Source organism: Montipora foliosa, chromosome 1 (assembly GCF_036669935.1).
Source record: "Montipora foliosa isolate CH-2021 chromosome 1, ASM3666993v2, whole genome shotgun sequence".
NCBI lineage: Eukaryota > Metazoa > Cnidaria > Anthozoa > Scleractinia > Acroporidae > Montipora > Montipora foliosa.
Genome location: NC_090869.1, coordinates 53,203,453 through 53,216,823, shown reverse-complemented (window position 1 = coordinate 53,216,823; position 13,371 = coordinate 53,203,453). Strand labels below are relative to the sequence as shown.

Below are 13,371 nucleotides of genomic sequence, written 5' to 3'. Positions count from 1 at the left end.
AAATTGAACCTTATGTTGTGTTAAGGTCGTCGTCATTTAGTTTCCTTTCATTTATTTTATTTCCTTTCTTTTGGCCACATGACCTTTAGACTTGTGACAGTTCGTTTTACGGGTCATATGACCTCGCTTCGTGTAAAGTCCAGTTTTTCCATTAAGCTTTGTTAGTCTATTGTAGTTCGTAGTAGCCTACACTTGAGCAAGTCAAGAAATTAGTCTATTCATCCTAGCCTGAACCTTTACTGTGTGGGACAGATATGTAAGTTTCCTTTCTTCTCTTTTGTCATAATGTTGTCTCTCGCAGGAATTAGCCCACTTGGGAGCTATTGATTCTATTATTATTCGATTTTTGTTGTTTCTAACGCGTGCTTTGTTTAGGTTGATAGCTACGCGAAGCACTTCAGGCCCATGAGTTTTCTTTGTTTTCGCTTAAGCATGGGTTTATGTTAAGCTTAGATTATATATGTTGTTTTGCTTGTGGAAAACTTAGGTTTTATTGATTATTGTATTTGTTCCATGATTTGGGGATCCGCCCCCAAAATGCGAAGGTCAATCTTTGGCCTTTCGGTTTTATTGTTGTTGTATCGTTTTGTTTTATTGTAATCAGTTGTTGATTTAGTTGTATTCTAATCCTTAATTTTCAGTTTACGAGTGTTATCGGTCAGTGTTTGTTGGCGCGAAATAAACATACTTGGAACTTTCATTGCCTTCGTTACACGTGTAATCCGTTGACCTCCGTAAAGTTCGCCTCATATTTCCGCGACACGTTTTTCTCAGTATTGACAGTCGCAGAAGCCACATGTTGGCCAATTTCTCTTTGAGCCCTTTTGTCATCTTATGAGAAATGGTTCCCTTATCTCATGTCCAGAATTCACTTGCACCTTCCCATAATGCATTCCGCTTTGGCGGGGTTATTTACATAAAAAACAATCGAAGTTACTTACTCTTGAAACTGAATTTTTATTTGTCAGTCCCTTGATGTCTTATTCACTTATCCATTCCACCATAATGGGGTTTCTCTGGGATTTTTTAATCTCTTCCCTTGCAGCTAGGAGTTCCAGATAGTGAGTGTATTTTTTACTGCCCAAATTTCATTAGATGAAAGATGCATATCAGTGGAGAGATGGTGGCAACTCTTGTTTAGCGAGCAAAATGTTCATTGTAGAAGGAGACCGACATGCAGTACTGCGTGAATAAAGAACTAAAATATAAAGGTCAATAAAGCTTTTCCGCACTCGGATAAAAACACGAAACTGTGGCCCATTTCTCGAAAGTCCTGATAACTTTTTGAGCTCAAAAGGCCATTTGTGAAACTGCCATCCGCCTGTTTTAAAGAGTTCGTCTTTTAGTATGTTTTTAAGATAGCTCAATTCCAAATGATTGACCTTCTTAAGGTTCAAAGGGAATGGTGATATCGAAAAAGTCTCGGGACTTTCGAGATACGGGTCCCCGAACCCGAATGAGAATGGAACAATGACCCCTAATAAAGTCAGTAAAGTCACTGCTTACGAGCCAGAAGGCTCATTAGGGCGGCGCTTATCTCCGATTTCCGTAGCATGAAGCGACTAGGAGTATTTATACTCCCCCCTCGATGGGATGCTAGTCCATTGTAGGGTTACCCCCAGCATTTCGCCGGTACCCATTGAAACACCCGGGTGGAGAGAGGCACCGTGAGAGTAAAGTGTCTTGCCCAAGAACACAACACAATTTCCCCAGTCAGGACCTGTCACGTAATTATTATTATTATTTTTTTGTCATCAGTTTGTAGATAGTTTTAGCCACTCGTCTTGTTCGTTAGTGTGAGTGTTAACTATCTATTGCACGATTCCCTAGTGTATTATGTATTATCTGATTTAGTGTTATAGAACTTCTTTTAAGTGTTGTAATAGACCCTTTGCATAAATGGCAATGTACATCCTAAGCCTCACATTCATGTGAAAAATCCTTTGTCTAGAAACATAAGTACGAGGCCAAGGATGTAGAAAGTATTGTTATTCAAATTTAGGCTCCATATAAGCAAAGGGTCTATGTACTCATCTAAAAAACCATGTTTTGTCGTAGTTTGAATAAATTAGTTTAACTATATATGGATCTAAAAAGTCGTGGGCGTGGGTTGGTTTCTGAAGTGGTGCAAAGTTTCTTGACAAGAGGGAAGGCCAATTTTAGAAGAAAGTGGACGGCAGAAACGCTCAATCAGTCAATGCTGAAAGTCTTTAGCAGACCCCAACCGTACATCAAGACAAAACCCCTTTGGCTACGGTGGAGGAACGAGCGAGGAGAATATTACTGTACCGCTCTTTAGTGAAAAGGGAAACGGAAAAGCTAAGCGCCGGAGTTGACAAAAGAGGAACAGGAAAAATAAAGTCCGAGAAAGATAGAAGGCGCCGGAGAGCAGAAGCAGAAGCGGACCGAGAAGCAATTAGTTTAAAGCTGCATTGCTGGCTGAGGTTTGTTGGTTTGTGGGTTAGTCGGTTTGTTGGTTTGTTGGTTAGTAACGTTTTAGAGTGAAAGCGAAGAACTGGACTGAACTGTTTAATATTGTAAATATTCAAAGTAAAGTATTTAGTTTATTTTAATTAGTGTTGTCATTTAAATATATATAAAGCATAAAGAAAATCTAAGTACGTTTAGTTAATTTAGAGATAGTCACTGTACTAACTGTTATACTTTTTGTTAACTTATATCTTTTATCAAAAGTCGTACGCGTTTTATTTTAAAATTCATACTGTGTTGCGGGTTTGTGCGAAGGGGTGTGAAGTGCGTTGTCTTACACTTAGTTTTATCCTGTTCGCTCCTCGCAATCTTGCGAGACCCAGGGGATCGCGAACCGTCACAGGACCCCAACCCGGAGTCGTGCGCACTAACCATGAGGCCACCGCGCCTCCCACAATGACCCCTAATGGTTGTTTCAAAATTGTGGAGCGTCAGGGCCCGGTTGTTGGAAAGCCGATTAACTTAATCCAGGATTAGTGTAAACTTTTGTTCATTTTTTTTAACTTTTTGGTAAAAGTTTCTTTTGTTCATTTTTGTTTTTCAAGATTAACTTCTTCTAATGTAAAGTTTTGACAAAAATCAGCGTTAAACAGCATTTGGGAGTAGAGAAATAAACTCCTCGGTTAATTTTTAATCTGGGATTAGCGTTAATAGGATTTTGAACAACCGGGCCCAGGTCAAAATCACGAGGTAAATCAAACTTCCAGAATTAAATTCCGAAAATTTTCTGATCCATGCCAGAAGGAGGATGACTTCATGGTGATAGCTCTATGCCCAAGTTTCCTGAAGATTGCCTTGAACATGGTGTGCATACAGACATACAAACTCTTAATTATTTTAGCTCGGAATTCCGGCAGAGTAGAACTATTACATACACATTGTAAATGTATGTCCTACATTACTAAGTTAAATGATCGGTCAAGTGTGATGATTATCCGGTCTTTCGAATCTTGTTGAGAACACCAAAAACAGTTCACCATACTCTTCCAAACATTATCCCTGCAGTGGACAAGAACATGTTCGTTTATCAGTCATGCATAGGCCGAGCATGGGATAAACTGAATGACCAGCATTACTATTTATTAATCTTGAACGATATTTCCCAGCGTTTGATTGGTTTATATTCTTTTAGGCGTAAATGGTATCGTTCCTTTTCCCCTGAAAATTAAAAACTTGCTTCGTAATGTGAGAAAGAAATCAATGATGCGATAAATACTTCTCCTTAGCCTTTTAAAGAGATCTGAGAGAGTTTTGAATGAGCAATAACATTTCTGTCGAATTCGGTTTTACGTATGATTTTAAGAACAACGATCTTAACATTTTCTGAAACTGTTGGCTCAAGTCCTCGATCGTTATAACTCTCCTAACTGCTTTACAATGGCACCTAGACAGAGTTTGTTGAATCCTTAAAAGTGCTTCTTCGCTATGCCTTATGATTGAACTATGGAGTACCTCACTTTCTTCACCAACCAATCAGAGGCAAGATAAAGATCCAAAAAACCCGCTCTCGTGCGTTTTCGTGCCACTGGAATCTACATCGACTTCGGATTGGCTCACTACATTGTGCGAGCCTCTTACAATTTCCGATTGGTCAGTTTGAATTTCAAAACGCTCAACTTGAAACTGCTCCAGTTCACTATCAAGAGCAAGCTACAGGTTGTCTTAAAGTGGAATAGCGGCCATGTTTGCATCAGCAGGAGCGCCACCGTAAAGTAAATTTCTCACGCCGGTGCGGAAGCCTTGCATGCGCATGGCGTAGATGATAGGATTTACCAACGAGTTTGATATGAAACATGTTAGCGCGAACATTTGCAGGTGAAAATTTACAGGACTTTTCGGCGAAGTGAAATCAGGATGGAACAAACCCAGACATATATATGTTATAACAGGCAAGAGAGTGATCAGGGAAGCAACTGTAACAGCAAACAAAATGGCGGATAGCTGGCGCTCTCTCATGATAACTCCGTTGTCGAGGCGGTTCATTCGCGGGCCAAAACGAACCTTGATAAAAATTGAAGTGTAGCAAATGCATACAACAAGGAGAACTAGTAAGTAGTATGCAATATACAGAGCGGAATTCATTACTAAAGGGATGTTCCCGCGATCTTGAAATGGCATTTTTCCTAACGTGATTTGAAGAGCTTCTCTGATAATAGCTATCAGCCAAATGATAGCTATAGTGACGTAGTAGACTCGTCTGCTCATGAATAGATGCCTGGAAGGACGGTATGTGGCATGCACGCGCTCCAACGAGATGACAGCAAGATTTGCAAGCGAAGCAAAGGAGAAGATATGGAGAAATGCAAATTTGATCAGACTAGCCCAAGAACTGTCATCATAGGTGTACTCCCAGGCATCACAATGTTGACCGATTCGTTCAATCTGAAGGGGACCTGAAATAACCCCCGCCAAGACATCAGTCATCGTAAGATTTCGGATAAAAGTGTAAGCGCCTCGGCGCTGCATCTGGCGCTGTGTCATGAATACAGCCATGGTGATAAGATTGAGGACCACTATGGCTACACATTCAGATATTAGCACAACGATCCACGGAATGCATTCTGATGAGGCGAGGAGTGAAGACACTTCGGTTTTGTTGGTCGCATTGCTGTTGTCACTGCCAGACATAGTTCTTTACTGAAACCACCTGAAAAAAAAAACCAAAGTTATATTTGTCAGACAGGAAACCTCTGTCCCAAATGCAAAAGTATTTTCAACAAAGCTAGTTGAGTACAGATCTCGCCTAGTGCATTGCTGTCAAGTGGCACTTTTATATTTAGGTAGAAATCTTATTCCTATAAATATCGATTGATGTGAAGCGCCCCGAGATCTTTGTTTAAAAAGAAAAAGGTCTTAAGATGTAAGGTCAATATTGTTTTTATACCTGTGTAAGTTTAGAGTTATTTACACGCAACATGGGGATATGTGATTTATTTGTCGAGGAAGCAAACGAGGTCAGTGAATCCTGGATTGCCTTATTTTAACCAGCTCATTTTTTTACATGAGTGGAATAATCAACTATGAGTAACGTAATGAGATGTTCGGGACTCTTTCATTTATTTTATATACTAATATAAGAGAGTTTTCAGTTTTTTTTTTAAGCTCCTAAAATCTCTAATTCCCAAAGCTTCGTAATTTAACAAGCAATAAGTATATCGTCTCCTCCCTGCTAGCAGAGCTATCTTTTCTTTTGCGTCCACTGGGCTGACAAGTTCGGGAAAAGAAACTTCTGCCATGGGTTGAAAATCACTGTGATCCAACCGTCGTCCACAACCATGGACGGCACTCTTCAAAACGCATGCTCCAAAATGTATTTGCAGTCTGTTTCTTGAGCCCACCGTGTCCCGCGTACGCATTTACAGTAATTCCCCTGTTGTTTAGCGAGCCGACACAAAATGAAGTACCACGCGTGAGGATTCGGTCGCGAAGTTACCGCCGCGCATGCCCAACACAGTAAGTTTCGACCCATGGCACATTCTCGTTCCCAGAGCTGCGATCCTCTTGGCCAGCGCCTCGGATCGAGAGCTCTGGCAGGTTCCAATCCGTTCTCGCCACTGATTGGTCGGATGGGAACACAATAAAAATGATAAGCGGAAGAAATCGGAAGAGAATGGCCGAAGGGATTCTATTTTCTGTTTGCCGTACTTGCAACAGATATATTATTAATAACAACCATCCTTTGGATTTATTTGGTGAAAAGACAATTAGGGAAGGAATCGTACGGGATTGAGAAGAGTTTTCTGGTTTGAACATTTCTGTCGACGATGGTTTATTACCATCGCGAATATGTAGAACTTGCTACGTTACGGTCACGACATTTCAGGAGTTTATAAAGACAGTAGTTCATTCGAAAGCTCAGCACGAGTCGGTTATCCGATCTAAAAGAAGGAAGTCTGTGCAGCAGAGCCCGTCCTTCACCAGGTGTGGGACGCGAGAAAAAAAGGAGCAAGGTCAGCTGGTTATATGTTACGCAGGATTTTTGACTAAGCTCGATCGATTCATGTGTTTACAGTGTAATAATTCTTCATGTGTTTAACAACGCAATGCCTTGACTGCTTTTGAATATGTCCGTGGTGAGGAAGAAAAGATTAAGCCAACAGCTAACCCGGTTATCGCGTACTTTTTTGTTACATTCTCTTATTGCAATAATGAAATTTGTAAGTATATTTTCTTTGTGTAATATCGCATTAAAGTTGGAACTTGATTCCTTCCATGTCCAGTTTGCATTAGTTATAAGAAAATCATACAACTAAGGTTGATACAAAAGGCTTCAGTTGAGAGCAACCCCTGATGAAAAGGGACTACAGCCCCTGATGAAAAATGGGGATAAAGGGGGGAGGGGGGCTATCCAAAAAATGGATAAATTCCTGTGAAGTTCAATCTCAAGGGATCTTGACAACCTGCATCTTCTGGATAGTTTCTTATCCAGAGGAGAGCTTGAAGGATTCTCCTGCTGGTACACAGCTACTGAAAAACAACTTTTGGGTTCTCATTTTCAGAGGATTATTATGGCCACAGTAAATTGGGTACCTGTTGGTTAACTTTCACATCGCTGTTTTGGGCTAGTATATAATTTATTAAACTGGTAAATTGTAGGGTCAGAAGAGCTTAGCCAATAACCTATTCTTCGACAGGCATCAACACTTGGGCTCACGCATGAGGGACCCCGTTACATGCTAAATTGTCTCCATGTTACATTGATTGCATACAGTGTCACGGTTAACAGGAAAATTTGGTTTTATCAAATATTTTGATAAATGTCAAATTACCAGCATGAATGATTTGGAAAGCTGACGTTTCGAGTGTTAGCCCTTCGTCAGAGCGAATGTGTAGTCAGCTAAAAAGAGATCAACATAATTCAGACTGTCTCTGTTTGCACCATAAAAAAGAAGCCCCACATGCATTTTGGACTATTTTGCCAGATGCACCCAATAGGCAAAGGCTTGGTTGAATCTGCTTCAATGACCATTGCTTAATAGAAAACTGCCTTCCGGAAGTGCTTCTCTTGAGATAAAGCAACCGATCAAAGAGTTATATTTTGTTGTGTTATTTAAGCAATAGAGGACGTTTTCCATGTTTACATAGCCTCATCTAAATGCCAAGCACAGTTGGGAGAATTCTCAACAGTTATGCAAACCCCAGACACAGTCGAGGGTTTGCATAAAATACACACCCATATTTCCAACCAGCCAATCAAAACGTGCGTCTGACAACAGATAACCAATCAAATTCGTGTGATGTCACAGCTGTGTTTACATACTCTCATCTAAACACAGCTATTGACCAATATTAATGGGAGTGCGTGTACTATCCTAATTATTTTATAATTTAGAATGTGCAATGATATTCACATGCAAAATACAGTGTGCCTGCTACTGGCAATAACACTAAAAATTTGATAACTCTTAGAACAACAAAGTTAGTCATTTATCTTTTTACTTTCAATAATTTGCTCAAACCAACAAACTGAAGATGAAGACCATGAATAATAATTTAATTGTGATCAATCATTGTTAAAATTCACATTAAAAATATTAATGGTATTTTGTATCATTTGTTAACTGAATAAAACAGTGAATATATCAAACAACTGTCAACAAGGATGAATAGTGGAGCAAAACCTCAGCAGATTTTGAAACATTGTGATGGAAGACATGGTTTTTGGATATGCAATTAGTTACCCTTAAGGATATCAACGACCAGTGCAAGAAGCTGTGCAAAAACAGTGATATAGTTCCTCAGTTTTGCTAGTGCCAAGATGTAAGAACAAGGTGTCTAATGATATATATTTTCTAAAAATATGTAAACACATTAATATTTATGTGAAATTCAGGCAACTTAAATGACTTCATCCTGCATGTAGCTACATTTTGATCAAGATATTTCCCCTAACATCATTATTTATCATCAGTAGGTTTATAATACAAAGGAAATTATTGGGAATCAAACAATAATTATTTAGGTTGGATTCATTTTAACTTAAATTTAACTTTGAAGTTCAACAGTTACAGAGTAAATTGACTACTGGGTGCAAATATACAGATTTTATCCAAGTCAGTCAGGGAGCAGGGGTGGCGCAGTGGTAAGAGCACTCGCCTCCCACCAATGTGGTCTGGATTCAATTCCCAAACTCAGCGTCATATGTGGGTTGAGTTTGTTGGTTCTCTTCTCTATTGCAAAAGGTTTTTCGGAATGATTTCCGAACAGGTCCCTACTTCATTATGCATGCAAAATAAATAAATTATTCATTTGCGCTATTGTTTTGTAGAACAATACGTATACCCAAGAGAACCGAATATATACATGGGTAATTTGTACTTACGGGATGAATAAAAACGGATCTCATTTTTTCTCTCCCTCCCTCTCTCTCTTCTTTCCCTTCATCGCCCACACCGTTACTTGTTTTTGTCCCAGCTTTCTTCTTTCTATCCCTTCGTCTTGTTCTTATTTCCAGATTCCACTCGGCTTTTTCTGCCATTTAATCCCATGATATGTCACTCGCAGCTTGCCTTGAACTCCGACCCACTGTAAAGCTCTGGATTACTTGTCCCTGTTCTTTACCACTGAGCTAACGTGTCAAGTTGCTAATTCACACCTTGAAAATAATATTTATTTTGAATTCTGGCTGACTATTTACATAACAATGATACGTAATTATATACACGTGCCGCGCCGAGCACCTACAATCGAACTTACACTTGTAGGTTACCGTTAAGAGATCCCAGTTTTACTACTCTTGAAACAACCCATCCTTTAATAATGCTAATCATAACCCTAATTACGACTTAAGGCACTGTTTAGGCTTAAGGTTAGTCCCTGTGATACTTTTAGGTTTTCCAGTATTGCTGTGAACTGTGACCTGCTTTTCCTTCATGCCCCGTGCGTGCGGCACACTTATAAGTTCACTGCGTGGAAGAGTATACCACGCTTATAGTCTGATTGGTGCATCTTTCATGGGAAACTTTCATGCACGAGTTCATTGCAATTAAAATCGTTTCATATTTCCCTTCTTTTGAAGCAAACTTGTGTCTTCGTAATAATCAAGATGGCTACCGAAGTAAAAGGGTCACAGCAATGGGAGATTTGATAATTTGGAAATTGTCCCTGCTTTATAGCCTTTCCAGAGTTGTGCATACAGTGGTGCAAAGAAAACAATTTACTTTCGTCTTCCGTGTCGAAAACCTGTGTGAAAACGCAGTCAGTTGGCAAAGACAAAGTGCCGCATCGGGAGATGGATCTGTTTCGCGATGCTCAAGAAAAAACTGCAATGGATAGCCTTCAATCCGCCAGAACACATATTAATTTTCTAACCGTAAACTTTCCTTGAAAAAATATTAGCCCTAGCTACCTGTGGCCGGAAAGGTTACAAATGCCTACAAGACAAGGGCTAACATCATCTCACCTAAAACGCCTATCTAAAACGCCCATCTCGCCTAAACTTCGTCGACCCAGACAAACGAGCCCACAGCAGGGCATTGAAAAGACATGATGGGGAGTGAAACGAAGTATGCCTTTTACGGGAACATCCATGGATCTCTACCAAAGCTATTTACTTGGAAGTATCATTGAGCATATTGCCGATCTCTACAAAGAGCGATAAATCGCAAAATCCCTCCAAATGCACCGTTCGTGATCCTAAATACAGGGAAGGAAGAAAATATACACTTTGCAGTGTCTCGGCGAATTTTTAAGCAGACAGGAAGAACAATTTCACGATAAAAAGAGCAGGTAGTCATTAAATTTCTTATGACAGTACTTTTATTCGGTTTGTTGGTTATGTTTGCGAATATGAACCCCATTACAACAATTGCTTGAAACTCCACTTCTTGCGCTTATTCTAATACTGAAAAATGGGTAAAATTGCAGGAAAAGTGCCGAAATTGCAGGAAAAACTGTTCGATTTTCCGTATTTCAAACAGAAGTTCGACCGACTTTTTTTAAGTATATAGACTTATAAAAAAAACCTCTAAAAAGAAAGAACAAAGCGCCACAGTCCCAAAGGGCGTCTATTGTTAACGCTATTGTTTTCTTGAAACAAAGGAGTGTATGCATAATGAGGTAGGGACCTGTGCGGAAATCTTGCCGGTTTTTCTCCGGGTACTCCGGTTTTACCACATCCACAAAAAACATATTTGATTTGAGTTAATTTCATTAGTTTCCCCAATTAGTTCTCTAGTGCTAAATCCATTGACACTTAAATAAAGTTGTTGTTATTATGATTATTACAAGTTGATAAAAAAAGTATATATAATTCCTAGGCAACAGACAAAATTGGTACCATTAGGACCATTAGGCAGACTTTTAGCTGCAAAACATAAGAAAATAATTTATTACCAGTATATGTGATCGTTTATTTTTAGTAATAAATGCTAATTTCAAGGTTGTTTACTTACGCATTATAATATTATTGTCTCTACTTCAATAGAGCTTAGAACATTTCCCATGCGAAAGTATTATCACTCGGATGTATTTAACAGCATTTAATTCAGTGCAACTTGATCCCTGTCGTTAGCTCCTGTCAACCGAACCTCCTTTTAAAATTCAGTCCTCTCTCATCTTAAAAATTTGATCGTGTATTTGAGGTACTTAACGACGAAATGACAAGAAAAGATAGCTTCAAACCCTCGTACTTCTGTCCTTTCAATGTGATGTCGCTTAAATCTAGAATTTCCATTCCATGATTCAACGCCTCGTGTAAGAGATTTGCCTTGGTCCGCCATTTTGAAAAAAATTTGAGACTGCGCAGAACGATCGGAAGTCCGTAAATCGCGGACTGTTAAATTGGAACCTGCCAGAGCTCTCGATCCGAGGCGCTGGCCAAGAGGATCGCAGCTCTGGGAACGAGAATGCCCATGGCAGAGGTCTCTTTTCCCGTACACTACAACGGAAAAAAGAATGACCTCTGCTACAAGCAGGGAATATTGTCTCTTTCACGTCTTGAACAATGAATTTGACAAAAAAAACAATTTATTGCAATCTTATTATACTTTTAAAAAATTCTAGATCTATTGCATTTCTGGAATGTCTCTAAATGTTTACATTGTTATACTCTCAAACAACAACAACAACAACAGTAACAACGTACACCAACACTCTCACCTCATGTTCATCCGTATTCGAGACTAAAAAGCCAGTTTTAAATTTATGCATTATGGTCAAAGTCTCAAACAACAACAACAACAGTAACAAAGTACAGCAACACACTCATCTCATATTCACCCATGTTCGACGGTAAAAAGACAGTTTTAAATTTTTGAACAATGCGAGGAAGACAAAGAGGAAATTTAAGTTGATACATAATATTATTAAAGGATGTCTAGGAACACTGACTCGTTATCAAAGCTGAAAGGCTGACAATTGAAGATTTTTACCTTTTGAAGACAATTTGTAAATAGTATGACGCCTTCTGTGAGCAAACCCGTATGTTAACGAAACAAAATGTAAACAGTGTGATGTCAGCAAAGATTCCCTTATTATTATTATTATTATTATTATTATTATTATTATTATTATTATTATTGTTATTATTATTATTATACTCCCTCACGGGATTACCCCACCGATTAACTTTTGCGGGCTCTCATTGGATAAAACAGATCACGTGACACGTCCTCTGATTTTATTTCTACGAAAGAAAACCAGGAAACGAGCAAACGTTTTAGTTAAACTTTTGATTGGTCATGAAAGACACAAAAATTATTTTTGCAGAAGCCAGTGATGGAGAAATTACAAAGGTGGTTGACAATGCAGCCAACAAGAAAACGTCCACAAAATATACTCTCAAGTTTTCTTTTTTGTATAAACAAACTACCGTCGCTTGCAACTACCTGTCCACACACTTGACAAAAAGATGTTCCGCCGGACGGTCAAAATTCAAAGTTTTGACAAGCAAACTTCAAAGGTTACCCGCCCACTTTGGAACGTTTTGATGCCACTCCGCAAACACTTCACAGGAAGCAAAGTCAGCAACACGTACGGGCATTTTGTCTTTTGCAGTTTTGAACACCTTGCTTGAAATTCCTACCTAGTTTATTTATTGTAAACGCCATGTCTTCCCAAACGGCAAATAAATCATGCAGATACATCCATTTGCGTAACCGTGCGCCAAAACGTTCCCAAGTGGGCGGGTAAACTTTGAAGTTTGAGTGTCAAAACGTTGAATTTTGATTGGCCGGCAGAACATGTTTTTGTCACGCGTGTGGACAGGTAGTTGCAAGTGACGGTAGAGGTTAATTACATTTTTTGCGACAAAGTATATTTACCAAGCTACTACGGTATATAATTTTCATCCAATTTTTATCGTGGAGAAAAGAAAAGAGATTCCAAAACACTCTTGAAAACATGGAGTCGACGGAACTATACATGTCCAGTGCGTTGAGGCGACTTTTCGTGGAAGCAAAAAAAGTTGAAGAAAAGTGATACAGCCGCATTACCATGAAAGCCATTCGTTTTGGGCTGGACCGGTTTCTGCCATGTTCTCAACGTAGACCACACAGAAAGACTTTTTCTATTATTCGGGACAAATAATTTCAGTCGGCTAAACGAAGCATTAGATGCTACTTTGAAGGATCTCGCTCGATTCATTCGTCGGCTGTCCTCTTTTCGAACAATATAATTACAAAAACATTTAGAAAAAACTGTGTTTTCATTTACGTTTTCAAGCTTTTGATCTTTGGGGCGTTATCAAAAGTATACTTGACATGACAACCTGTCAACATTTCCTCCAATTACTTTGTAATTAATATCGAGCAAACCAATCAACATGCGTTGCGTCAACCGCAATCGCGCCATTCATATATACGAAAGCTGGCTTTTTTTCCCTTTTGGATCTAAGTGCGTTCAGTGCGTTCTTCTTGAGAAATTAATCGGAGGGTTATAAAA

At 39.1% G+C, this 13,371-nt stretch overlaps 1 protein-coding gene and 1 pseudogene across 4 annotated transcripts in view; one reads left to right on the top strand and one right to left on the bottom strand.

Moving 5' to 3' along the window:
• LOC137971228 (uncharacterized) overlaps nt 1–13,371 on the top strand; it is a 226,412-nt pseudogene that overhangs the window by 187,716 nt on the left and 25,325 nt on the right.
• The window catches only part of LOC138001001 (histamine H2 receptor-like), a 15,297-nt gene continuing 5,033 nt past the window's right edge, over nt 3,108–13,371 (bottom strand). For 3 of the 4 annotated variants that reach the window (XM_068847673.1, XM_068847684.1, XM_068847689.1), the window contains one exon: nt 3,108–5,137. In XM_068847673.1, coding sequence (XP_068703774.1) covers nt 4,153–5,118 — 966 coding nt within the window. In that variant the 5' untranslated portion in view covers nt 5,119–5,137 and the 3' untranslated portion in view covers nt 3,108–4,152. Of the gene's footprint in view, nt 5,138–11,861; nt 11,913–13,371 lie in introns of all 4 variants that reach the window. The other variant, XM_068847678.1, reaches the window with a different exon arrangement.